The sequence below is a fragment of the Melopsittacus undulatus genome, unplaced genomic scaffold, assembly GCF_012275295.1.
Source record: "Melopsittacus undulatus isolate bMelUnd1 unplaced genomic scaffold, bMelUnd1.mat.Z mat_scaffold_817_arrow_ctg1, whole genome shotgun sequence".
In the NCBI taxonomy this organism is placed as follows: Eukaryota; Metazoa; Chordata; class Aves; order Psittaciformes; family Psittaculidae; genus Melopsittacus; species Melopsittacus undulatus.
The window spans coordinates 1-27,217 of record NW_022994619.1 but is presented as its reverse complement, the minus strand read 5'-3'; the positions used below and the strand labels follow the sequence as shown (position 1 = coordinate 27,217).

The 27,217-nt window shown below is 50.3% G+C and overlaps 1 protein-coding gene and 2 long non-coding RNA genes across 8 annotated transcripts; 1 reads left to right on the top strand and 2 right to left on the bottom strand.

The window, feature by feature from the left end:
• The first annotated feature begins 1,578 nt into the window (after positions 1-1,578).
• On the top strand, positions 1,579-13,134 carry LOC117438939 (uncharacterized). 3 transcript variants are annotated; one of them, XR_004551106.1, is made up of 4 exons: positions 1,579-1,612; positions 4,537-4,659; positions 11,539-11,654; positions 12,986-13,134. It is a non-coding gene; the product is annotated as an uncharacterized lncRNA (long non-coding RNA). The 3 variants fall into 3 exon arrangements; XR_004551104.1 differs by lacking the exons at positions 11,539-11,654; positions 12,986-13,134 and adding an exon at positions 6,921-7,055; XR_004551105.1 differs by lacking the exons at positions 1,579-1,612; positions 11,539-11,654; positions 12,986-13,134 and adding exons at positions 1,642-1,869; positions 6,921-7,055.
• Positions 12,637-15,062, bottom strand: LOC117438938 (uncharacterized). 3 transcript variants are annotated; one of them, XR_004551103.1, is made up of 3 exons: positions 15,022-15,062; positions 14,178-14,293; positions 12,637-13,023 (listed from the first exon to the last, which is right to left on the bottom strand). It is a non-coding gene; the product is annotated as an uncharacterized lncRNA (long non-coding RNA). The 3 variants fall into 3 exon arrangements; XR_004551101.1 differs by lacking the exon at positions 15,022-15,062 and adding an exon at positions 14,772-14,788; XR_004551102.1 differs by lacking the exon at positions 15,022-15,062 and having other exon boundaries at positions 14,178-14,310.
• Positions 15,063-15,994: 932 nt separating this feature from the next.
• On the bottom strand, positions 15,995-26,321 carry LOC101868142 (collagen alpha-2(VI) chain-like). 2 transcript variants are annotated; one of them, XM_034074292.1, is made up of 4 exons: positions 26,267-26,321; positions 20,239-20,309; positions 19,729-19,916; positions 15,995-17,520 (listed from the first exon to the last, which is right to left on the bottom strand). In XM_034074292.1, exon 4 carries the CDS (start codon positions 17,363-17,365, stop codon positions 16,913-16,915), a length of 453 nt encoding a protein of 150 aa, XP_033930183.1. In that variant the 5' UTR covers positions 17,366-17,520; positions 19,729-19,916; positions 20,239-20,309; positions 26,267-26,321; the 3' UTR covers positions 15,995-16,912. The 2 variants fall into 2 exon arrangements, with proteins under 2 accessions (XP_033930183.1, XP_033930184.1); XM_034074293.1 differs by lacking the exons at positions 19,729-19,916; positions 20,239-20,309 and having other exon boundaries at positions 26,267-26,287.
• Positions 26,322-27,217: the final 896 nt, after the last annotated feature.

Here is a 27,217-nt window from a genome sequence, read left to right as displayed (position 1 = left end):
GGTGGTGAATATCTGATACCATGAAATACCAACAGATGGAAACAACATCCAGCTGTGGCATTTGGTAGGTCAGAAGCTCCAACTGATGCACTACTAGAGCAGAGATGGTCATTAGGACCATCTAACATAGTCTGTGACCTGATCAGCCCTTTCAACACAGGCCTATTCCCCTCCAGGAGCCAGGACACCAACACGTCTGCACCACCACTGCCAACATGTCCTTTATGCTGCAGAGTCAGCCCCTGCCCCAGGCCCTGGTGGGAAGGGGGCACTGGATCCCTGCAATTCTTGTCAGGTTCTTTCACTCACTGCATTGTTCCCCTTCCTCCATGAAGTGATCAGCCCAGACCCTCAGATTACCATAACTCACCATAAAGAAACCCCTAACCCCGTTCTCCTTGAGCAGGAAGGGCTCTTGCACCCCTCGGACCTCACACGCTGGCCAGCACAGACCCACATCCAATGCAGCAGAAGTGGAAGTGCAGCCACAGTGCATGTGCTGGAAGCTCTGGCAAACCCAGCTCTGACCGAACTGGTGGCAGGGAGAGGAGCGGAGATGCCACCTCCATGCACTGCTGGTGCTGCACCGAGGGGTTCTGCTCACCTCTGCTTGTCTGGGAATGGCAAAGCCTCAAAGATCTCCTTGTAGTCCTCCAAGACAAGTTTTATCCTGTGATGGGAGTGTTTTAAAAGCAGGTCCAGGAACTGTAAAGGCAGTGCATTAGAAACCAACCACAGCCCTGCTGGAAGCTCTCAGCCTCACCTGGCCCTAGATCTGATGCACTCATAAACATTTTCTTAAACACTCCTGGCATTAAAATACACCAAAATCTTTCTTAGCATCAAGAACTTGAGAATACTCTTTTATTATAGAGATGAGGGTCTGCCGCGGAAAGGACTCAGTCAGAGACCAATATGATCAGACAAGAAGCCCTTTATTGCAAAGCATTAACTCCTTATATACTATTGCTTACACACACCTACAGTAATCTGGCATATCATGATTGGATACTTGTCTTGAAGACCCTTAGTGACTAACATAGAATTGGTTAAGCACAGGTGTGAGAACTTGACCTCGAACGCTTGCCAACAGTCCACAGTTCTCATCACTCAGTGAATTACAGCTTCTTCTTATCTTGCTTGCTTAGGCTTCCTCAGGCCTCCCACGGCCTTGCTGTATCCCTCGGAGTTATTCAGAGCTCATGTACCAAATATCCATTCTCCTGTGAGAACTGTCTCCACACCAGGTTATAGTAAGTGGCCTTTGTATGTTCCTGTATGGCCAGGAGCAGGGTCTGGACTTTTGTGCACAAGGAGCTTTCCCCAAGCTCCGCGTGTTGTGCCCGGGAGGAAGCAGGAGGGAGAGATCAGAGGCTCAGATGGGTACGGGGGTGGCGGCTGCGGATGATGGGGCTGTGGGGACACCGCGGTCAGGGGAGGAGCAGGCGGGCGATAGGACCCGGGCGGCATCGCCGAGAGGGGCGGGGCCTGGCTAATTAGGGGGCGGGGTATGTTGGTTGTGGGCGGAGTCACGGGGTGACGCACGCGCCATCTGTATAAAAGGCGAGCACCGGCTAAGCCGGGGCGTGGCGCCGGCGGCTCCTCCATTGCGGTGAGTGTGGGGTCCTGGTGCATCCGGTTCTCCGTGTCCCGGGGCCATCCCCGGCCCCTTCCCGAGAGCTCCCGGCGGCTCCAGCGGGCGCTGCTGCTCCGCAGAGCCGGGACCGACACCGGGGAGGGGCCCCGGGCTCCGGCGGCCGAGTGCTGAGAGCGGAGCCCGAGGGCTGAGCCTGGGCTGGGGCCGCGCTCGGAGCTGGGCAATGGAGTCCTGAGCGTTGGAGTCTGGAAACCAAGCGGGGCCGGTTCGGGGTCAGAACCGGGGGCTGGGGGCTGGACCCCGGGGTCACTAAAACCGGGTTTGGGGCTCGGCAATGGAGACCAAGCCCCACGTGTTGGAGTCTGGAGCCCGGCTCACGGGGACAGTTGCGGGGCTCAGAGAGAGCTCGACCTGCCCAAAGCAGGTTCCGAGCTTAGATCCAGAGCCCCGTGCATGGAAGTCTCCTCATGAGCCCTCCCTGGGCTGGTGCCGGGGCTCAGGCACAGAGCGGCTCCTGCCTTCTGCCGCTGAGCCCCGGCCCCGGCTGCACCGGGCTCCGGCTGCCGCTGAGGCCGTTCTGTGTCCCGGGGGAAGGTGCCGGCCCCGTGCGGGGGGGGGAGAAGGCTCTGCCGGAGCCGCAGGCGGCGTTAACCGGGAAGGGAGGAGCGGTGAGGGGGGAACCGGGTGGAACCGGGCGCTGGGGCTGCGGCTGCAGGGAGGGGGGAGGGAGAGGAGAGAGGCGCGGGCGGGCACGGGAGCAGCGGCTGCGGATGCCGCGGGCGGGCGGTGGGAGCCGGGGCGGCCCCGGCGGCTCCGTTCGCACACAGGGAGCGGGTTCTGGGGCCCTGAGAGCGCTCAGTGCGGCCGTACGGAGATGGACTCGGATGCTGCGGGCACCGTTCCGGAGGGCCCCGTGTGCAGGAGTTGGTGTTTGCATTGGGTCCTCATGACCCACTGGGCTTGTTGGTGCTGGCTTCAGGTCCAGCGTGAGCAGTGAGGTGAGTGGGAGCAGTGTGCTCCCAGGTGGGCTTGGTTACCCTCGGCAGCACCAGCAGGTTCTGTTGATTGTCCTGGGAGGGCTGTGCTTGCAGAGGAAGGTGTGCAGGAGCTGGGTTCATTGCATCGTGTTTTCCTGAGATGGGAAGGATGAGTTTGGCTTTGCTTTGGGAAGAAGCAGGTCTGGTTTTGTTGGGGTGCTGGCGTCTGATGTCCATGGGCTTCTCCTTGACTTCTGCACCTGCTGCCTTGAGCCTTCTGTGTGCTTTGAGGCAGAGTTTAGCGCTGCCCTCTTCCTTGAGGACTTGGAACAACAGCCTGGCAGGGAAAGGAGGTAGGGAAAAGAGGAAGGAATTTGCCTGCTGCCCTTACAGTGGGATGCAGGAAGAAAGTTGGCTCTTTGCTGAAGGTCTTGAACCTCTGAATTGCTACTGAGTCCTGAGGGTACCCGGTGATGGTGCCCCTTTGGGAGCAGGGTTTGTCTGTGCCCTGTGCTATGGGTGGCCAGCAGGCTCTGTGCTTTAGAGAAGTTGCTTGCTATGTTTTAGAGCCTGCTTTGTGCTGCCTGTGGTTGATGCTTGCATTGGCACCAGGCCATGACCAAATGCTCGCTGTGTCTTTGTTGAGAGATGCTTTTTGCTTTGCTGAGTGATCCCTGTTCCTTGCACTGAAACATGGAGGACTCTAAAACAATGACATTGGACTCTGTGCCTGTGGTGTTTGCTCTCCGCACTGACTGCTGGCCCCCAAACCCCTTTTGCTTGACCTCTACTGTAAGTAGTCTGTATGGTCTTTGGACTGTGCCTTGTTTACAGCATGCAGCAATAACATGAGGTGTGTCTAACAGTGATGTTATGTTTCAAAGCATTGCATGTGCGTGGCTGCTGTCACTGTCACCATTTACAAGGAAGGAGAAAGAAGCCCAGATCAGACAGAGAACAAGATCAGAGCTTCCCAATGAGTCTGTAGAGGAGCTGAGCCTGAGCCCTTTCCATGGGTCCTGTACCTCCTCTGCTCTCCCTCAGCTGCTGCCCCAGGCTGGAATAGCCCAGAGCAAAGAGAATGACTCCTGGGGTCCCCAGGTGCTGTAGAAACAAGTGCCTGGGCCCGAGGGCTGATGAGCTCCTACCCACACCTGATCTCAGCCTACCCAGAGCCCCCTTGCTGTGCCTGTGAGAGGGGAAACTGAGGCACGGAGCTGCTGGGTCATCTGCAGGGCCTGCAGGGTCCCTGCTGGTGCAAGCATCAGGGAGATGCCTGCTGGAAGCTGCAGTGCTTGTAATGAAAGGTACTGGAGGCAGAGAAGGTGCTTGCTGGAGTTGGGCATTACTGGCATTCACGTCCCTCTTTTCCTTCATATATTCTGCAGGAGCTTCTTCTCAGATCTCGTTGTTCCCAGCATCCCACCCCTAAATGCCTTTCCTGCTTTCCCTTTGTGGTGTCTGCTGGCTGAGGGAGGAAGCTGTGTTGGCACTGCTGTTCTCAAAGGGAGGGTTGCGATGCTATTTGGGAAGCTAACAAAAGCTTAAGGGCAAATCCTACTTCAGGATGTGCAGCAGGCAAGAAGGCCGGTCTGGATGCAGCCTGGAAGCTGGTGGATGTTGTGGATTGTCCAAGAGATGGGAGTGGGTTTTGGCTGAGGAATTGTTGGAGGATCCTGATGGACTTTCTGTGTGTGCTGGGCAATCTGTTCCCTGTGTCTGCACAGTTGGGGTTTTACAGAAGCTGCATCCTGTTGAGTGTAGTTGAGTTACATATGAATGATCCCTGCTGCTGGGCCTGAGAGGTTCGTGTCTGTCCAAAAGAGCCTTTCCCTCTTGTTGCACTCCCTGATGCTTCCAAGAGCTTTGGTGATGCTGAATTGTACCTGCAAATAGGTTTATACCACTCCAGCAAGGCTTTTGCTGGGCTAATGTTGTCAATGCTTGTTTGTGTTCCCTCAGCCTTGATGCTGCTCCTGTCTGCACGTGATCCTCCAGAGCAAGACTAGAGGAAATCCAGGGAAGACTGCTGGGATGAATACCTTCCATCCTCACCCTATGTACCAGAAATGGGATCGTCTGACAGTAAGTGACACCTCTATGCTTTTACACATCATCCATAAGTGTAAAATGGCTTTTAGTTCCAAGTTTACCCCCATGTATTACCCAGAAGCAGCTGAGAAATTGTGGTTTAGCTCTGAATGGACATATTGGTGAGAGATCTGAGGCACGTTTCTCTCTAGAAAATGCCTGTGTTCGTATCAGCCTCAACTCTGTCTGCAAAGGATGCTGTTCCTTATGCTGCTGCTGAAGTGTGTTTGGGAGAGATCCCAAGCAAGGCTGGCTCTGTCTATATAACAAGCAGAATTTGTCTGGGACCATTTTATTAACTGGAAAAGCTTCTGGAGAAAGATCTCGGTGTATTGGGAATATGATGGGAGATGTAAAGGTCTTTGCTGGTGTTTACTGGTGCTTGGATGTGTGTGGTAGAAGGAGAGCAGGAAGAAAGTCCTGTAGTGGTGTGAGCTGAAGCAAGGGAGATGGGTGCTTGGTGACTTGGAAATGACTTTGAGTTCTTCAAGCTTGTTCTGAAGGAGGTCTCATTGCTCTCTTTGGTTAAGGAAGGGGTTTCTGTCAGCCTGGGAAGAACATTTCTAACCCTTGCAGGAGCTGGTAACCCCTGATGTGAAGTGTGGCAGCTCCCTGTCCACCTTCCTTTTGCTGGGGGTTCAGTGGCCAGTGCAGGCTGTAAGGGTTGTGTTGGTCAGGGACATGTTTTGTGCTGGTTCAGCTGGAGGCTGAGTTGGAGGAGGCAAATGGATGGAGGAGTGCTCATGAGCAAGCAAAGGGCTGATGCCATCTGCTTTTAGGGATGGTGCAAACAAGGTGAGGAATGGTGTTTGGTGGCTGATTGTTGTGTGGGTTTGGGTTTGATGCTCTGTGTTTGGAGGCTTCCTCTACTCTGGTTCTAGCAGTTTGTGTAATGCTGTTTCCAGGGGAACATGGAGGATTATGCTCTTCCCTAACCTTTAAATGACTTGGGGTTTTACTGAGCACGCCAGGGTTGGAGTCACACCATGAGGGGGAGCTAGAATGTAATAGGAAGGAATACACCTTTCTTGTGGAGTAGTCAGGCTGGTGAGTGTAAAACCAATGTTGTTGAGAACAGAGGAATGAATGGAGGCAATGGGGAAGGAAATTAGCACTTTCTTGTTCTTCCCCCTCCCTTTAAAAAGAGAAAAGAACTTAAAACCCCTTAAAATTCCTTCCAGAACTTGAAATTTCACAGCAATATTTAAATGCCGTGATCAGGTTTGCAAAGATTAAAGGGAATAACCAAGTGGAAAGTGATGGCAATGGATGGATGCTGTGGTGGGGCAGTGTGGTGAGGGAGAGTCAGCTGGGTTGAGGTGCCTGTAACCCTAAAGCACATTGATGGGGCACATGAATGTGTCCTCTGGGCCTTGGCAGTTCCCAGAGTGCTTCCCTCGAGGTGGAAGTGATTGAATCTTTAAAGGTAATAATGAAAGAGCCAAGTGTCAATGAGAGCTTCTGGCAGAGTGTGATGGGGCTGTGGTCCTGGGGGGAGATGCTCACTGAGGTGACTGAAGTCAAGAGTGCCAACTGAGTGTGGGCAGTGGGCAGGAGCCCTTGTTATTGTGGAAGGCATTGATATGGGAAGGAAAAAGGGGATGGAAGAATTCACTGGTGAGGAGGGGATGTGGGACAGATGAGCAGTGTTTTGTAGCTGTTCCAGCTGTGTGCTTGGTTGCAGGGCACTGAGCCCATTCAGTTTAGCAGGGGCTTCAGCAGTTGATTAATTCATGTGGTCTGGATTTGTGAAATTCACTTTTCACCTTTGTGCTGTCAAAGTCTGTGCCAGAGCCAGGTTATTCTGTGTACACCTCAAGCTCGCATCAGAGATGAGAGGCGCTTGGGGCTGGGCTATGTATGAAGGTGCTGTGAATGCAGAGATTGCCACTGTTGGAGGGCTGTTGGCATCCCCATTTTTCACACCAACCAATCGAGGCCCAGGGAGAAAACAATCCCGGGGAGCCCCAAACTGGCCACATGTGCTGGTGCTGAGCCCTGGGCTTGTGCTGTTGTGACTGGGATGCCCCTTTGAGGTGATGGCCGAAGGTACGTCCTTTCTCCTTGCCCTATGTCCAGGCCCTAATGGCCTGAAGTCACTGTCCCTTGAGGTTCTGTGCCTTCAGTGGAGTCTCCATGTGATTTGCCCACAGTGTTCCAGCAGTTACATCCTCCCCTAGGTGTAAGGTTGCATTTTGGCTTTAGTTGTGGGCTCCTTCCACCTTATGGGACATTTCCTTTTGCAATCCCTGCAGGTGATTTCCTCTTGTTAAAGGCAGTTTCCATCACTGTGCCATAGATGTGCAAGGCTGGGTGAGCACCAGACCGGTGTGCTGGGATAGCCCGGAGGACGCGCTCTCTCTTGTGCTCAAGCACAGGAGGAGCCGTGGGAAGCCTGAAGAAATCTGGGATTAGAGCTCGGAGCAAAACTTCCTTCCCAGCAGCTTTTCCCTGCAGAAAGAGGAGGTTTTTGGCAAGAGACCCTGACGTGTGATGCATCAGTGCAGTGCTAAAGAAAAGGGGGAAAAGACGCTACGTTATTCCCCCCCTCCTTCCCTCTGCCTCTTCCCAGCAAATTGGGAATCTATGGAATTGTGATCATATGGGGTGAAAACTAATAAAAGGATTAATAAAGTGAGATGATATTCTGTCTGGGCAGCTGTTTTGTTGGCACTGGTTTCATGTGTGTGTGTTGGAATTGGGATGGGGGGAATAACGTAGCATCTGGGCTGGTGTAATGACAGTAAAGCAGGCAAGGATGGCCCAATGAGATGGGATTTAGAGCAGCTCCATAGACTGGACATGGAAATAACACCATGTTCCAGAGAGTGAATGGGAGAGCGGTGGCACTGCCTGACCTGCCAGGTCCATGCAACCCCAAATAACCCCTTTGTGTGAAGGGGATCATCTCCCCATGGCTCTGCTGAGCTCCTTCCCTATGGCTGAGGCCGCATCGTGTGCATGGGCTGTGGGGTGCTTGGCAGAAGTGAGGACAAGCACTGGGTTTCTCCAGTGCAGGGCTCAGCACTGATGGTGCTGCTGCACCTCTTTGTCCTTGTCCCTCCTCCTGCTGACAGTGTGGTCCTTATGTTTCAGTCAGAGGAGGAATCTGCGTAGCTTGAGAGGGGAGAGGGAAACAGATCTGAGCTTGCAGAAGAGAGGTGGGATGTGTCAGGGCCTCCTGAATCCCAGTGTCAGCCGTTAGAGAGGGGCTTTGCTAACCAGTAACTGAGCCTCCATTGTGTCTGTCCTGTGTGCTGATCCTGGAAGCCATCCCTTGGGTCACGCTGTGTGCCCACATCTCATGTGGGTCCTTCTGAAGGCCTCCTTGGAGGAGCAGAAAGCAGCAGGGGCTTGAGTGCAGCTGAGGGCAGCAGCCCCTTAGTGTCTGTATGAGCCAGAGCACCCTGGCTGTGCTGCCCTGCTTGCACCCGAGGGTGCTGTGGTGGCCCAAGGCCCACGTGTGTGAGCAGAGCTGCTCTGCAGTGCCTGTGATGATGAGGCCTGGGCACTGCTCACACCCCTGGCTCTTAGATCCCAGTCTCCAAACCCCAGGAGCACCATCCCAGCTTCTCCTCATGCCTCAGCATCCCTGCAGGCGAGCTCTCCTTCCCATAGCCGCTGTGCTCCATGTCCCAGCTCCATTCTTGGCTCTGTGAGGGTCTTGTTGGGATCATAGGGGTGGGATGTTCTGCTTCTCTGCAGGCTGGAAGTTTGCCCGTGGTCCCCTTTGCCTTTGGAGCTGCAGCTTCTGCTTCTCATTAGCTCAATAGGAATATGGATCAGCAGTGTTCAGTGCTAATGGATGTTGTGAACTGAACCAGGCTGAAGATGAGATGAGAGCACATCCTCACTTGTAGGCACAGGGAACCCCTCCAACCAGTGCAGGTTGGGAGCTGACAGAGACCCTCAGCACAGGCCCTGTTTAGAATGAATGGCTCAGACCGTTAAAGGAACCCTTTACCGCATCCCTTTCCTTGCGGTGCTCTGTGAAGGGAGTCCCTGCAGGCCTGAGGGCAGAGTTTGCCGTCCCTGGGCTGGGCTTGGATGGCGGATCCGAGCTGGGGCTGTGGCGTTTTCCTGCTGTCTGAGGAAGCAAAGCGGGGCCCGAGGGAGCGGCAGAGGGGGCAGAGCGGCCGGGGCAGGAGGGAGCTCCGGGCTCAGGAGCAGTCGAGAGCAGCACGGGAGGGAGCGGAGGAGAGCAGGGAATGCTGTGGCTCCAGAGCAGGGAATGCTGCGGCTCTAGAGCAGGGAATGCTGCAGCTCCAGAGCCGGGAATGCTGCGGCTCTAGAGCAGGGAATGTTGCGGCTCCAGAGCAGGAAGGGTCCGAGCGGGTGGGAAGGGAGCAGGCGGGGCAGGAGCCGGTGCTGGGGGCGGGAGGTGTCCGCGGAGCTGTCACCTTTGGACAGTGCTCCAGGTGGGATCGTCCCTCCTGTGGGCAGCGCCCGTCTCTATGGGGCCGTGTCCCTGGAGCAGGGGTGGGCGAGTGCCTCTCATCCGCCGCTCTGAAGCCCGCAGGGAGCCCCGTGTCAGCTCAGCCTAGCGAGGGGGTCGGGAGAGGTGTCCCCATCTCAAGGCACAGCAGCTCTGCGGGATGTGCTTGTCAGGGCAGGTCCGTGAGTGCTTTGTGTGCAGGCAGCTCATGGTATGTGCAGGGCACCGCAGGTTGGCTTGAGCTGCACGGATGTGTTTGGGGCTGGCTCCATCCCTCCTGCCTGCGCTGCACGTGCCTGGCTCCCACCCGCTCATCCCATGGGATTAAACCTGCTCAAGGCAAAGCCAGTGCACCCTCGAGATGCTGTTGTCCTCGACAGCCTGGCTGGTAGGATCTGTACAAATGCACCCAAGGTCTTTAGGTGCTCTTCTGCAAGCCCTGGTGACGCCAGAGGCAACAGTGGCTGTGGTGGCAGGTTATGGGGCTGCATCTGCCCCCTGTGTCAGCATCCTTTGCTAAGGAAGGGTTTAGAGCTGCTGAATGTATTGGTGTGGATGGGTGTTTGCTGACTGGGAACACTGTGGCCAAAGTGGAGTTTTCCTGTGCGGGAGCCAAAGCGTTTCTGTGCCTGGGGGCAGCAGAGGCTCACGTCTGTGTCCAGGCTCTCGTCTTTGCATCTCCCCCTGTACGTGTGGGTGAGGAGTTAGGGCATGGGAAAGGGATGGTGGCTGTGAGCTGGGAGAGAGCAGGGAAGTTCCAACTTACACCCACCCCCCATGTGTGACCCCGAGTGGCCCTGTCCTAGGGGTACTGGAGGGCATTCAGCCAGTGCCGGTCCTGGGGCCAGGCTGGATGGGGCCAGTCCTGGCCCTGCTCTGAGCAGGAGCACCCTGAATGTCTGGGGTTGTTTGAGCTGTGCTGAGCCCCCTCCTTTCCTGGCAGTGCTGCCTTGGGCTGGGAGCACATCTGTGAGGTGAGGGTGTGAGAAGAGGGTAACGTCTGTGCTGTCTATGGGGTTTTATTCCCTGCCATCCAAGGCTGGCGTAGGCTCTCAGGGAGCAGCATGAGGTGTGGAGCAGGGCTTATTCCGCAGGGCACCCAGGGAGAGGGGCACGGCTGTGATGTTGCTGGTCCTGCATCACTCTCCTCCTGCCCCACAGCTTCCGTAGGCAGCAGCACCCCTAGGACAGGCGGGCTCCCTCTGGAGCAGGGCTGCACATCCCGGGTCCCCACAGATGCTGCCCTTTAGGTCCAGCTCCGCTTTGTGAGGAGCGCTGGTTTGCAGGCCTGTGAGTGAGTGTCAAGTGCCCGGCAGTGGAGGGGTTTTCTGGGATGACTTTGCTGGTTTCAGGTGTTCTGGTACCTGCTGAGGTGCTGTCACTGACAGGGCGAGGTGCAGGGATGCTGGCAATAGGGGATAACGTCATCTCCTGGTCCCAGGCAGGAAGGGCCATCAGAGCTCCTTGGAGTCAAGTGGCACCGCTCTGAGCATTACATATCCAGCAGCGCACACTTCCCATGCATCCCCTCATGAAGGACTTACTTAACCAGGCCCCCTTGCTGTGTCAGTCTGTGTGCTTCTGTACCCGTGTGTCAAGGGGCTGGGCTCTTTACTGCCTTGCAGGCTGCATCTGGCTGCAGAGACCGTTCTGTGTCCCCACTGTGCCCTGTCCCACTGAGCCTGGGAAGGAGACGGTTGGGAATGCAGGTGGGTGATGCCCTGGTTTAGGCTGGGATAGAGCTCGTTTGCTTCCCATGAGCTGGCTCAGCGCTGCACTTCAGGTTTTGTCTGAGACTGATGCTGATAACATCAGACTGATGCTGATAACATCAGATAGAGCTCATTTGCTTCCCCCGAGCTGGTGCAGTGCTGTGCTTTGGGTTTTGTCTGAGACTGATGCTGATAATATCAGCAGTGAGGTTTTAGCTCTTCCTGTGTGGTACTTAGCCTGATCCCAGGACTTGTCAGACTCTTGTGCTGTGCCAGTGAGGAGGGGCACTGGAAGCTGGGAGGGAGCAGAGCCAGGACACCTGACCCAAAGGAGCCAAAGGATCATCCCATCCCACAGCACGTCATGCCCAGGATAGGAACTGGGGGGAGTTACCTGGAAGGCAGCGATCGCTGCTTGGGTCAGGCTGGTATCGGTTGGTGGCTGCTGAGCCATTGCATTGTGCATCACTTGTGTTCATTGGTTTTAACCTTCCCTTTTGTCCCCTTTAGCTTTACATTCTGTCCCCTTGTTACTTCCCTTATCATTATTAGTAGTAGGACTTGTGTTATCATGTATTTAATTTATATTATGCATTTTCTGTTGTATATTGTTAAGTTCTGGGCCCCTCACTACAAGGGAGACATGAAGGGGACTTGGCTGGTGGGAAGGGCAGGAGCACAGCACATTGCACTCTAAGCATCATCTTGTGCCTTTGAACCCTGCAGGTGCCCAATGGGCTGGAGGCTGTGAGCATCGAGAGCAAGGGCTGCCTGAGCAGCGGACGGTGAAGAGACAGATGGGACATCGTTGGAACGCAGGCCCAAGGAGAGGCCCCGTGCAGGTAAGGACACACTGGGGACACAGTGTAGGGTATTTGCAGGTTGTCCTCTTGGCAGGGATCCAGGCAGTAGTTAAGGGGTGCAGGCAGTGGCAGGATGGGAAGTGTAGGTGTCAGGCTGGGTAGCTGCAGGTGCAATTTGCCTATTGCAGGTTTCAGGTTGGGAAGCATAGGGGTTAGATGGTATAACAAAGGTGTTAGTTTGGGTAGTGCTGGTGTCACTTTGGGTATTACAGGTGTTAGGTTGGATCCTGTAGGTGGCACTTTGGGAACCAGAGGTGTCAGGCTGGGTAGAGTAGGTGGCACTTGAGGTGGCATTAGGTTGGCTGTCATAGGTGTTAGATTGGGTAGTGTCAGTGTTACTTTGGGTGTCATAGGTGTTAGGTTGGGTATCATAGTGTTAGGCTGGGTATTGTGGGTGGCACTTTGTGTATTACAGTTGTCAGGTTGGATCCTGTGGTAGGTGGCACTTTGGGAACCGCAGGTGTTAGGTTGGGCAGCATAGGTGGTACATTGGGCATTGGAGGTGTCAGGCTGGGTAGAGTAGGTGGCACTTGAAGTGGTGTTAGGTTGGATATCATTGGTGTTAGCATGGCTGCTGTGGGTGGCACTTTGGGAACCAGAGGGGTTAGGTTGGGTATTGTAGGTGGCACTTGGGGTACTGTAACTGTTAGGCTGGGTACAGTAAACGGCACTTTGGGTAGTGAGGTATCAGGCTTGGTACTATGGGTGGCACTTTGGGAACCAATTGTGTTAATTTGGGTAGCAAAGGTGGCACTTTTGACTCAGGGTTAGCACAGCTTTATTAGACTGGCTCCATCAGAGGTGCTTGGAAGTTGGACAACTCTTGCTCAGCACTAAAGGCTGACATGGGAGATGGCATCATCCAGGTGTGTGGACTGCCAGGTGCAAGGTGATGTTTTGTGCTCATGGTGTGAGGGGGTTCTTAGGAGGAGGAGGACAAAGAAGATGCAGGAGGTAGCCATTGAAGTCTGTGTGTGGAAAGGAGGTTTATTCCATCCCACAGGATGAAGGCTGTTATTTGGGAAGGATCTGCACAGCTGTGTGCATGTGGGTGCCAGCTGGGAAAAGCCAGGGAAGCAAAGGCCCTGAGGAGAGAACAGGCACAGTCTGCCCATGCTCCACATACCAGTGGAGAAGCAGAAGATGATACAGGACAGATAGAAGGATGCAGCATGGCCACAGTGTGGGGCTAGGAGTGCCACAAGGCCAAGATGTGTGGGGAGGAAGCAGGTTGGGCTGGTGGTGGGTAGGAAAGGTGGCCAACGGCAGACGCATGAAGAGATTGGTGGTGATGGGTGTTCTTCTTGCAGGGACAGGTCGAGCACCCCGGGATGGTCCCTGAAGAGAGCTGCGATTCCAGAAGGGATACGACGTTTGGGATGGACTCTGGACAGGTATAAGAACCCCCTCCCTCCCCCTAGCCCCTCCCCTCCAAAGCAGAGGGAAGGGGTTGGGGGGACTGAAGGGGTTAGGGGAGGGGATGGGGGAGGGCTTAGGGGGGGCAGGGAGGGGCTTCCCGTAAGCCCCTCCCTGCCCCCCCTAAGCCCTCTGGGGAGGGAGGCCTCCCTCCCCCCCTAACTCCCTCCTGGGGGGGGCAGGGGGAGGGTGGGGGGGGGAGGGTGGGGGGGGGGGTGAAGGAGGGGACTGCTGTACTGCTGTCTTTGTATATGTAGAGATGTCTTATCTGGAGGACAGAGTGTCCGGGTCCCCCCTGGTTCCCCTCCCTCCCACCCGCCCCCCCCCCCCTCCCCCCTCCCTCCCACCCCTCCCCTCCCCCCCCCCCCCCTCCCCTCCCACCCCTCCGTCCCCCCCCGCCCCCCCCACCCTCTACCCCTTTTCCTACCCGCCTCCCACCCCCCCTCCCACCCCCCCAACCTAACACCTACAGTACACAAAGTGCAACCCAAGTTGTCCAACTTCCAAGCACCTCAGATAGAACCAGTCTAATAAAGCTGTGCTAACCCTGAGTCAGAAGTGTCACCACTGCTACCTAACCTAACACAATTGGTTCCCAAAGTGCCACCCATAGTACCAAGCCTGATACCTACACTACCCAAAGTGCCGCTTATGATACCCAGACTAACAGCTACAGTACCCTAAGTGCCACCTACAATACACAACCTAACCCCTCTGGTTCCCAAAGTGCCACCCACAGCAGCCAAGCTAACACCAATGATATCCAACCTAACACCACTTCAAGTGCCACCTACTCTACCCAGCCTGACACCTCTGGTTCCCAAAGTGCCACCTACAGGATCCAACCTAACACCTGTAATACCCAAAGTGACACCAGCACTACCCAAACTAACACCTTTGTTATACCATCTAACCCCTATGCTTCCCAACCTGAAACCTGCAATAGGCAAATTGCACCTGCAGCTACCCAGCCTGACACCTACACTTCCCATCCTGCCACTGCCTGCACCCCTTAACTACTGCCTGGATCCCTGCCAAGAGGACAACCTGCAAATACCCTACACTGTGTCCCCAGTGTGTCCTTACCTGCACGGGGCCTCTCCTTGGGCCTGCGTTCCAACGATGTCCCATCTGTCTCTTCACAGTCCGCTGCTCAGGCAGCCCTTGCTCTCGATGCTCACAGCCTCCAGCCCATTGGGCACCTGCAGGGTTCAAAGGCACAAGATGATGCTTAGAGTGCAATGTGCTGTGCTCCTGCCCTTCCCACCAGCCAAGTCCCCTTCATGTCTCCCTTGTAGTGAGGGGCCCAGAACTTAACAATATACAACAGAAAATGCATAATATAAATTAAATACATGATAACACAAGTCCTACTACTAATAATGATAAGGGAAGTAACAAGGGGACAGAATGTAAAGCTAAAGGGGACAAAAGGGAAGGTTAAAACCAATGAACACAAGTGATGCACAATGCAATGGCTCAGCAGCCACCAACCGATACCAGCCCGACCCAGCTCGGAACCTGCTTTGGGCAGGTCGAGCTCTCTCTGAGCCCCTCAACTGACCCCATGAGCCGGGCTCCAGACTCCAACACGTGGGGCTTGGTCTCCATTGCCGAGCCCCAAACCCGGTTTTAGTGACCCCGGGGTCCAGCCCCCAGCCCCCGGTCCCTGGTTCTGACCCCGAACCGGCCCCGCTTGGTTTCCAGACTCCAACGCTCAGGACTCCATTGCCCAGCTCCGAGCGCGGCCCCAGCCCAGGCTCAGCCCTCGGGCTCCGCTCCCAGCACTCGGCCGCCGGAGCCCCTCCCCGGTGTCGGTTCCGGCTCTGCGGAGCAGCAGCGCCCGCTGGAGCCGCCGGGAGCTCTCGGGAAGGGGCCGGGGATGGCCCCGGGACACGGAGAACCGGATGCACCAGGACCCCACACTCACCGCAATGGAGGTGCTCGCCTTTTATACAGATGGCGCGTGCGTCACCACGTGATTCCGCCCACAACCAGCATATCCCCGCCCCCTAATTAGCCAGGCCCCGCCCCTCTCGGCGATGCCGCCCGGGTCCTATCTCCCGCCTGCTGCTCCCCCGACCGCGGCGTCCCCACAGCCCCATCATCCGCAGCCGCCACCCCCGTACCCCTCAGAGCCTCTGATCTCTCCCTCCTGCTTCCTCCCGGGCACAACACGCGGAGCTGGGGGAAAGCTGCAGCCAAACCCCCACAACTCCAGCTCCACCCCGGTTCCCACCGCACCGCTCCTCTCTTCCCGTTTAACCCCACCTGTGGCTCTCGGCAGCGGCTTCTCCCTTCCACCGGGACCCATCCGCGCCCCCCTCGTCAGCCAGAGCCCCACGGGGCCGCTTTTGGGCAATGACCCCCGTACGGAGCGCCCCGAGCAGCAAAGCAGGGACAGCCGCATCCCCGGCACCGACGGCAGCCCCGAGGTTCACGTCTCCCGGCGGGGCTTTGTGTGCCCTGAGCTGGTGCCGCTGCAGCACGGAGCCGGCTGTGCATGGACAGCCTGGAAACGCGATCCCTGCTCTCAGGCAGGACCAGACCGGGCTCCATCTCCTAGGGGGTCTTGGGTGACCCAAACACCAGCTCTTTAAGTCCCAGTGTCCAGCCTCTGCCCCTCAGCCTAAGGTGCCAGGACAGAAAGCTGGTGCTGGGCATCAGCTACACATAGTGTCCTCCATAACACTGCCACCAACATGGGTATCCTCACTTACTGACATCAAAGTCCATCTGCATATAGTGTGTACACAGAGTGCACTGTCAGGTGCTCCAGAAAGCAGCTCCCAAAGTGCAAACATCCATCCCCAGATATGCATTGTCAGAAAGCTTGTGCTGGTTGTTAGAAGTGTTTAAAATCAAAGACAAACCACAGAACAAAGAGGCTTTTTTTCAGGGTAGGGTGAAAAGAGATTGTTTATTTTTGCAGCCAGCAAAATTCAAGTTCAAATCTGGGCACTGCTCAGCAGGTACTGGTGGGAAGAAGGCACTTGATTACTTTGAACACCTTGGGATGACAGGGAGGCAGCTCCCAGTGGTTGGTGAGATGCTGGGGGGCACAATGCTCCTCTCAGCCAGGAGTTTGGGCACAGTAATGCACGAACAGGTTCTGGTGAAGATCGAAATGGAAGAAGGGAGCAAGTGGGATATGGTCCCTCTGTGACATTTAGCATAGGCAGAACCCCAAAGAGAGCATCTGCAGACAACTGTAGAAGGCAGCAAAGCCGCTCACCATCCTGTTGCTCCTGGGAAAGGGGAGCGTGCCATCAAGGGCCATGCAAAAGGAAAGCAAGTTGCTGAGCATTTGAATGTGTCATAAACTCACTCATTCCTCTCAGGACAGAAGTACCAAGAGAAGTAAAGAGATGGGATAATGTGGAAGAAGGTTTGCTAAAGAACAGGGGATGTTGTAGCCACAAAACTCCTCATAGGACACTGAGGGATACTGAGGGGTTTTGAGAACTAGAGATATCCATTTGTCCTGCCACACTGGAAGGGTTTCTTGCTTCTCTGATAAGCCCTCCTAGGATTACAGTATGTACACAAGTCATGGCTTGGTGTGTGTAAAGCTTTACAGAAGCACATCGTATGGCTCTGTGTCCTGCTTTGATCTTGGCTTTAATTAGCACCATAAATGTAAGATACACAACTTTTCATCATGAAAATCACAAAGGAGCTCTGGATTTTGGCTAGAAAGGAGGACCCAGCGGCAGCTGTTCTGGGCCAACTCATTGTTGCTAGCAACCATACAGGGGGAAGAAATAAAACGGGATCTCAGGGGGTGTATAGTGCTGAGGGTGAGACGTGCATCCCTTCATTCAACATATCCACCTAATGAACCTGTCGAAGAAGCTGGGCTGAGAGAGGCTGTCATAGTCCTTCTCCCGGAAGATGGCTGCCCGGTCCCCAAGGCCAAGCTTCAGCAGGACATCCATGTCTACATCGCTCCCAAGAGCCACCACGGTGGGCATGACGTCTTGCTTCTTCATGGAGTTGATGGCCTCTTCCAGGTTCTTGCTTCCTGTGATGCCATCAGTGATGAAGACGAAGGAGAGCTCTGCATTGCGCCGCGTGAGTCGCTGCCCATCTCCTGGGCTGAGCACGATGTTGTTGATGGCGTGTATGATGGCTGACCCGATGTTGGAGGAGGAGTCCAGGTACTTGATCTGTGCCAGGGCGTTGGAGATTTCCGTCAGGTTGTAGGTCAATGGGAAGACCACGTTCCGGTCCCTCTCACTGCCGTACTGCAGCAGTGCGACCCGGGCGTTCATGTTGTCACTGTTGCTGTTGGCCAATGTAAGCTGTCGGGCTACGTCCTCCACAAAGCGATGGGCCCTGTGGAAGTTCTGCTCCCCAATCCTTTCAGAGCCGTCCAGCAAGAAGACAACATCAACGGGGCGCTGTGTGCACTGGGCCACTGCAAGCTCTGCAGGAGAAAGAAGACAAGAGTTGGGAGCACAAAGCCTACAGGCTAAGGTTGAGGCTTGCCTTGGCCAGTTTGGGCTTGGAGATGCCTCCATGCAGCTTTGGCCAGCCCCGCTCTGCTGCCAAAGCCTGTCTTTGCAGCTGGTAATGCAGGCTTTCCTGTGATGCCCTCAGCTTCTGGGCACTAGGTCTTAATGAACGTTAATTCTGGGGCCTCTGACAGACCTCCATGATATTAGACAGGTCTGTGCATCTCAGTCCCTGAGTTACATCCACCTTCATACAGCAATTCCTATCTGTGAGAGGAACATCCAGAGATAAATGGCAGCACTGTCTGCAAACCTCTTGGTTACTTCTTGGGTGGTTTACCTTCAGAGGTCCTCTTCACACACAGATTTGGAGGGTGAAAATCATTTCTATACCTTTCACCCAGATTAGTTTAACCAGGAATCACTAATTCCAGAAGAGCTCATAAAGGTTGGGTTATATGGCTGAAAACAAGATTATCTTTGTCAGTGTGCCTGGTCATATCAAAGCAGCTTTTGCAATATATAACAGATGCGTGGTTGAGTGAACCACAGGGGACCATTATTGTTCTGTCACTCAGAACAGAACCTGTCCACAAAGCTGGCATGTGGGCATATGAATAGATACAGTGCATGAACTCAGAAAAAGAAGAAGAAAACAGAGTCAGCTATAAGGGACCATTATTTCATCCCTTTGCAGTAGTTGTGTGTATTGCATTTAGTGTTCCTCTGCATGCCTGCTTCTCCAAGAAACACTTCCCTAATGGAATGCCTCAGACAAGAAATTCCAGTACATGGGAAGTTGTGGGTGCAAGAAGGAAAGTGAAACCGGGCACGGCCGCAGGCAGGGGAGGCAATGCCCGTGACTCATCGGCTGCTGCTGCTGCCCGCATGGAACAGCCTTGGCACACGTCACCTGCAGGAGCAGGTGAGGGGAGCCCAGATCGCTGCTTCCTGACCCTTCTGGAGCTTGTCTGGGATGAACTGGGTCCTGCTGAAGTCTTCAGGCTTGGAAAGGAAGAGGGAAAGAACCAAAAATGCTGTCCCCAAAAGACACCTTAAGAAATACCCCCTGGGAACGTGCAGGAGCCCATGGCCACGTGCTGAGGCAGGAGACGGACATGGGGTGGCCTCCACTTGGCACCATCTCTGGATCTGTACCCACCAGCCCAGTGGGTCAGTGCCACCACAGTGCTGCTGGCCCCACTGTGCACCCCAGAACCCTTCACCGCCCCTTGGTGCCGTGGGGCTGGCTTGTGCCACGCTGTGTGTCCCTGCTGCTGATGTCCCTGCTGCTGTGTCCCTGGTGTCACATCACTGCGGTCACCTCCTGCATCACCCTGGGGCTGTGCTGAGCATCCCGCAGCGCTGGGGAGGGCAGGGCTTGTAGCTCCAGAGCTGTTCAGTGAGGACATTGGAAAGAGAGGAAAACCTGTTCAATCCAGAGAGAAAACCCCAAAGAGCAGTTTGTGCCCAGAGCCCTTGTGCTGCCACGGGAGGCACATGGGGTGTCCCTGGTATGGGATTCACCCCACCAGGACAGAGCTGGGGCTCCCTGCAGGCATCCCCACAGCCGTGTCCTGGGCAGGAGGAGACCTTTGCTCCTCAGCCTGGGCAAGCTGAACCAGCAGCCGCTGACCCCAGTGCTGACAGACCCGGGCTCAGGCACCCTCAGCCAGGCAAAGTTCAACTTTGGTGGATGATTGGTCTTTAAGCACCATTTAAGCACATCATTTTATTTCAGAATGATACTGATTAAAATGATTCATGGGCAATCAGTCTTTTTCTCACTAGAAGAGCAGGAGGAATGTAACCCTATCCTAAACCAAAGCACATCAGTGCTAGTGGGGGCAAAAGCCAATGGGGATGCCTATTTCCATGCCTGATTAAATGTGTCTTACTGGTGTGATGACTTCACATCTAAAAAGCTTAATTTTTAAATCACAGATAATTGTGCAATTGTGGTATCTTTATGCCCTGTGATGAATCAGGGAGTACAACTTCTAATGGCTCTGTGAAAATAAAATAATTGCCTGCAAGTGTCCATGAAAACTCTTCCCTGGTGTAACTGAGGAGCTCAGAGTTCTGCCCTAAAGCGGGTCAACAGTGTGTGAATCAGTGCTGAACAGGACCACACATACTATGTCCAGTAGACTTTTCATTCTAAGTAGTACATAAATTACCTTCTTTCTCAGAAGCGCAAGATACATGAGGTGTTTTCACAGGCCACTCAGCTGCTTCTGGTCTCTCTTTATAGTAAGCTCCTTTGAAGGTAGTTCAGGGGCATAAGCTGCACCACTGCTGTGTTTGCCTTGAAAGCAAAGCTGTCACGTTCAAAGGGAGATACCTCTATGATCAGATTTGTTGGACTCTCATGAAAAAAAAAAATCAAGTAAGAAGGCAATTCTCAGTGCTCTTTTAAATCTTCGTATTTCATTAAACACAACCTGATAAATTACATGCACGACAGAAGGAGTTACAGTCAAATTGCTGGAAATACATATCAAAGACAAAACCAGAAGATGCTAAGTCAGAAGTATCAAATAAGTACATTGGTAAATTTAGGAAAAAAAGGTGTATTTGTACAAATGAGGTGCTTGTACCTTACTTTGTACACAGTCTCACAGTCAGAGATGAATACAGTGCAAGTAATTACAGGCAACTGAAGGTAATCTTTAATTCTTTCATCTTACCTGTATGGAACTTGGCACATCATTTTCAAGTGCAGCTAAAGTGAGGCTGTGCCTCTGAGCTATTTGTTCTTCTAAAAGCAAAGAAAAAGGGTGCTAAGAAAAATCAAATTCAGGCCAGCCAAAAGATTTGTCACCACACGCAGCAGCTGCAGGAATTTTGATACTGAGGTATACAAATATCATAGCTCACCATTTGTCCAAGTGAAACTGTCTAACAGTAATACAGCCACAAAACCAGTAAAGTTTTTTCTACTACCAATACTAAGTTTATATTTATTCACAGCCAATCTATATCAATTTGATTACATACCACTATTTTCAACTAAATAATTATTGCCTATTCTTGGTATTTTTTCCACTGATGTAACCATAGGATAGTGTAGCTCCTCAACTTTAATTTTATGAATGTAAACAAGACTTGGAAAGACCTTTCCAAAAGATATACTGCCCTTACTGTAAACAGAATAGTAGCTCCTTTTTTTATTCACTCCAATAAAGTGATACATATTTTTAAGGTGACTGCTTACAGTAATCTACATGAAAGCATACCAATGGCTTTTACAGTATTGATTTGATTATGCTAGAAAACAACATGCCTGGCACATGGAAACTGCACTGTTTTTCTGTTGGCAGTGGCACATATGTGGGTTATGGCCATAGTAAACTGCAAGTACACAAAGGCTTTTTGAGCTCTTCTGCAACTTCCAAATGATGAACTGCAGAAGTTCATGTTACCAGTCCCTCAGGACATGAATTTATGCAGTGCATCTCGTGATACTAGGATCCAAAGTACATTTCCTTCTGTAATTAAGTTAATCTTATTTTTTGTTATACCAACTGAAAGGCATTTAGTTTCCTGTTTATAAAGACACAGCCCCGACTTCCTTTTCATAGCATCAGTTGAAAATTTCAAACACTCAGAAGAATCCTTACTAAGCTCCAAATCTCCTTTTGATATCCCCTACTGTACTGCTACCTTCAAGTTTTACACAAGACTTTTAAGGGGACAAAGTCAAAGAGTACATGGACTTCAAATTTACATTGGAGAGATTTACCTTGAAAAGAAATCTCCGTGATTTCATTATACACACACTGAGAAGAGCTATTAAAATGTAGGGTACTATAGGCCACTGCATTACCTTCACATCATGTTGTGTTTGTACAATAGAAAACATTTTGTTTCTCTCATATATTTAAACTGCAAGCTCTTTGGGTCACGCACTGTTCCTTTGTTGCATTCTTATACACAGGTTTTAGCCCCAAAATGACAATGACCTTGGCTGGATACAAACATGACACATTATATGAATTATTCATTAAGAATTTAGGGAATCTTTCTTTAGCATCAAACAACTGCCCTGAACATTTACCTATTTAAAGATAATAATCACATTTGAACAAACAAAAATGTCTCTCTTACCCACAAATAACTAACAATTACTTCTTACATCTGAATGTTTATTAGTGATCATCCATTGGATGAATCTACTGTGTAAAACACAGTTCACTTACACTAAATAATTGTGTTTCCAGCATTCAGCAATTAGTCTAAAGTTCTTAAGTAATACTTTACTTATGAGTATTTCAGCTTATAACCTAGTACATATCTATTATACCTTGAAAATTGTGTTTCTTAATATTTTAAAGGAAAAATCGGTAACTTCAGAAGAAATCAATGCTGTCATGAGTATCCTCCTGGCAATTTTATGCAGGCTGCAAAACAAAGACTCCAACAATTTTGTACCTTTATGTTCCTACATTACTGTATGACATTGGACACCACCAATCCTATAAGTTTTACTAAGCTGGGAACAGCCTGGCAGATGAAGGAAAAACAATGCCTAAAAGCTAAAGAAATAGAATTACATGTGTTGGCTAGACCTGTATTTTCAGTGTTTTCAAAGACTGAAATACAGTGTCTAATATTAAAATACCGATTTGAGCTGTCAACAATGGCAACAAATGTAGATGAAACTATTTCTTGTACACTGGTATCCAATTCCTGCTTCTGTCTGCATGTTGGACACAAAACTGTGACAGAATTCATGCTATAGTTATATTCATAGAATAATATAATTATTTGGGTTGGAAAGGTCCTTTAGATCATCTAGTTCCAACCCCCTGCCATGGGAGGGGACGCCTCACCCTAGACCATGTTTCCCAAGGCTCTGTCCAACCTGGCCTTGAACACTGCCAGGGATGGAGCATTTACTGCTTCTCTGGGCAGTCTGTTCCAGTGCCTCACCAGCCTCACAGTAAAGAACTTCTTCCTTATATCTAATTTGAACTTCTCCCGTTTTAGTTTGTACCCATCAGCCCTTGTCCTATCGTTACAGTCCCTATTAAAATATCGCTCCCAAATGCATATATACTTCAAAGTCTTTTCTACTACATTTTTTGTTAAAACTTTTTAAAAGCTCATGGTTTTAAAAATTATCACACATATCAGAAAAGCAATAGTTTCAGATTACTTCTCTTGCCAGGTTTAAAGTACGTAGCATGTACAAGCATTAGAACCAGATACTGCAGTACTTCATAATGTCAGAAAATGCTAGAGTGAAACACCTGCAAATTTATATATCTAGGCACTCTTACAATATTGCCATCATCCACTATTTGAGACAATGACAGCAACACCACAATTTTACCTTAAAATAAGTAGCAATTTATACTAGAAGCAAACTGGATAGATCCAGCAATCCTGTGGCAGTACTGGAATTAATCCCTTCAAATCATTTACAGGAAAAAAAATCTCAAATTTAAGAGGGAAAAATCATGAATCCCTGAGTATATCTGTTAATAACTTGCTTGTGCTGTTAATCAAGTGTCAGCTTTTGGGGTTTTTTTTCAAGCATGTACACAGGAGACAAAAATGATTGCAAGCTGCAGCCCTAAGCCTGGGTGGTCTCATCTCTATTCTAGAAAACCACTACCATTCAAATGAAACTGCACAGGCTTGAATCCTACAATCAGTTTTATTTCTCATAGTATCTCTTGGTGAGATCTTCCCAGCTGCACTCAAAATATTAATATGCTGCAGAGTATAAAATGGTTTTCATGTGGTTTGTTGGAGTTTTTTTCAATTACAGATGGTGCTAACACGTTTGAAGGATTCTCTCTCACGCTATTAAAGTCCACAGACCAAACAACTTCAGACAGCTGAGCTTCCCAATGTGAAATTCTTGACACTATCAAAACCTCTTGCTGTCTTTCTACCTTACATTCCACACAAGTTAATATTTTAAGATCCATAATAACCATTCTAGATATAACATGGAAGGACTAATTGAAAGAATATCTCTAAATTTCCAGAACTTGTATAATGTCAAGTACGCAGAATATATGAAGCCTATAAAAACTTATATATAAGCTTTTACATCATATTAGAGACTTTCATTTTGTGTTAGAAATTATCATGTCACAAGACACTCAACACTACCTCAGCAGCTTTCTATAATTGAATGTATTTCTTTGCTCAGGCTGCATAAAGTTTCCATGGTGGAAAAATACAGAAAACTGGAGGGGAAAAAAGCCCTACCCAAACATTACGGGGTGGAATGAAATGTAGAAGAGATAGAAGAATGGCAGGGGTTTTTCTTTATATTAATGTTCCTGACAGTCGCTAACATGATTTCCTACATCAATGGGAACCAATAACACAGGTTCTTCCAGGGTTTGTTTTGCAGTTTTCATTGTTGCCTATTCTTTTCAGTCCTACTAAAGGGACGGATAATGTACAGGGTATACAAAGAGACTGCTTTGCTCCATGCTGTTGGCTTCCCATGTGGTACCAGATGTTTGCAGATATAATCAGACAGTATTTTTGTGGGGCAAGGGTGGTGGAGGAATTTGGTCAGATTTCTGTTAGGAAGGGTTCAGAATGTAATTAAGTGATAGTTTCAGTCTTACACAGAGATGTATCTTGGAGACCAAGGTTCCTCTTACCCCTTTATCCATCAAGCTCCTAGCAATTTTCAGATAATGTCAAAATGGAACTACCGAGGGGTTTTTGCATTCTTATATGCTTTACTTCTTAGCACTTCCATTATCAACACCTACAGGAAAGAGATGAGAACTATAGGTGGTCTTGTAAAGTATTTTCAGAATAAGACAACAGTGACACATATTTCACACTTAATTATTGATGAATCCGAGAATGAAAAAATGATGTAGAGGCAGAAGACACTGATAAGGGGAAAATCCATTTATTTTAAATGCAATTTCACTGTGAAGATTTTATCTGAGTTCTAAGTGTGCTTAGAATTAAAGGAAGTTATCTGATCTAAACACTTACGGTTTTCTTATGATTACTATCATCAGCAAAAAAATGGCTGAAATATAAAAGCTGCTCAAAGACCAGAAGATTAACACAGCCTTTACTAGGCAGAGTAACACCAGTCTAGTGATACTGTTCATTCCCAGCCAACATTGCACCAAGCCCTCAATCCAAGCTGATTTGATACTCAGCACTGCTGGTGATGTCAAATCCTACAACCAGCCTCCCTGGTGTTTATTTCATTGTCTTACAATTTTTCAGTAAGGTATAGGTGTAGTGAGTCAATGGAATTATAAACCCCAACACCTTTCTACCAAGAGCTGCCAATTTTTGGAAAACTAATAGCAAGCCCCATTCCAGTAACTGCCAATAGAGAGCAGTGGAGATTCCCCAGCTATATCCCTCATTACATGCTCTGTTAACAGAGCAGATCCATCTGCAGCCTAACTAAAATACCCCTGTGCTCCCCATGTTCCTCACTCCTAGAGTCAGAGCGCTGATGCTGTGCCCTGCCACAGAAGCCTTAATGGAGTCAAGACAGATGCTGCAACCAAGGTCTTGTCTTCCCCTGAGGGGCATCTAAAGTTCTCTTCTGGCCTAGAGCATCGATCTTGTGGCAGTTATAATACTATTTGACATTACCTCCCTATCTGTCTTGTCTGCCTCCGTTTCACAGAAGAATTAAGCTGCTTTGTGTGTGGGGCAAAAGCCTCCATGTATTCAGCTAACTCACAGCAGCAAACATCAAGGCCTTCTTAGGATATGCCATGTCATTTCAGAGCCCTGTGTATAAAAGGAACCAAGCAATTTCTTGGGCTGCTTTCACCCTGTAGATCACCTACCAGTTTTATGCAAAAATTTGGCTACATCTGATGAGTAAAAGGGCTGCCAGTCTGTCCTGAAGATATTAAATATAAATGGACAGCCATTCCATACCTTATGAAATTAAACATCCTCTGGACTGCATAATAAAACCAAATTGCTACAGTTGTGCCACTAAATGTCAACACAGCTAGTATGAAAAATTAGAGCAGCCTGGAGATTTTTCTTGGGTTCTGTCAGAAGCACATGTTTTTCTGCAAGAAGGAATACTGATATCCATAGACTTTCTGTCAACCTGCATGACAGATGCAGCACAGCACTTGTGTTTCCAGCAGAGACAGAAAATGATCTAGAAAGCCCCTCTTTGTTCTGATTCCTGGATAGAAGGCATTACACAGACAAATAAAACATTAATGTCTGAATGCTAACTGGGAACATTCAACCACTGCAGCTATGTGCTTATGTAGAAAAAAATCACTGGTTTATTTTATATGTATGGGTTTGAATCCAAGCTAAATGTATTTGTAAATGACTGGGGCTCAGTGGTCGCTTGGCCTCCATCCACTAGCACAAGCAATACAACACCTTGGTTTGGGCATGCCAGTGCTGTAAGCACTTAAACCTCACAGCAGCACTGATTCCCCTTGATTCCCCTCATCATTGGTGCAGCAGCGACTAAGGGTGAGCAAAGGCATCCCAACTGTTTTCTGTCAGGCTGGCAGCAAAATGCAAATTCCCTGGAGTACCAGGTGAAAACTGAGGCTGGTTGAGGGGAATGGCTCTTTCTAATGATCTTACAGAGCTTCCCTATGTCTGAAAGGGACAATGCCAAAAAAGATTTTGGGAAAAAGATTATCATTTTTGCCAGGTTCAGCTTCTTATATTGGAATGAAGGAACAGCCATGCAAAACTAACATCCCTTTTACGTACCTTCTTACTTGGTTTGTTCCCTTCTAGTCCCCACACAGCAGCAGAGGAAAGTTCCAGGCTTCTACAGAAACACATGCTGGTGTTAGAAAAAAACCTTATACAAATAAGTACATCAGAAAAAAAATATTATTAGGCACATCTGCAGACAGAAGGTAGAATTCATGTCCCTTGGGTCCTCTAGATAACTAGCTACGCAGCTTCTAGAGGAAATTGTGCACACTAAATGTCTTACAGACCTATCTCATAGCAGCATCCATAAAATCCTTTAGATTTTAATCCATAAAATACAAATATCTGGGAAGCTTCCAGCTTACACTCAAGCAGAAGAGTACTACCAACTCTCCAATATCACTCAAAGAACTAAGGAACATTTGATGCATCTCTTTCTTATGCTTTTGCTCCTATACAGGGGCTTGGGGGCCCTTCGTCTACTGTTCTGTGGGCACAGGAGCATCTTCTGCTTAAAATGCTACCAGTCACCTCAGGGCAGCCTGTCTGTGTGAGCCAGGTTCACATTAGTGGTCGGGTCTCAAACAGAACTGAAATGTGGCCAAACAAGCAGCAGTGACCTCAGGTGCTTCACTGGGTGCCTGCTAGCACAGGAGAGGGCACTTGCTCCCATTTGCCAAATCCTCTCTTGATTTCTCTTGGAAAACTAAAGATTACATTCTTTTGGCTAAAGCTGCTGCACTTTAACAAGACAAGCTGTTCTCGGTTTGCTGATTGAGAAGGTTTGAAGCACGTTAATTTGCATTTAGTTATGTAGCAAGGGCTACAAGGAATAATTTATAAAGGAGATAAATGTGTATAGATTAGCCAAGTGCCTACTGACTAAGAATGTAGCCATCTATAAATATTTAGAAGAACTAAACAGTGAGGAAAGATAAATATCACTGAAAATAACACATTTAACAGGTCACTTAAGTATAACCAGGAATAAATAAAAACAAG

Excerpts from the sequence above, each read along its gene's own strand:
- LOC101868142 (XM_034074292.1), bottom strand. The coding sequence starts at position 17,365 with ATGAACGCCCGGGTCGCACTGCTGCAGTACGGCAGTGAGAGGGACCGG.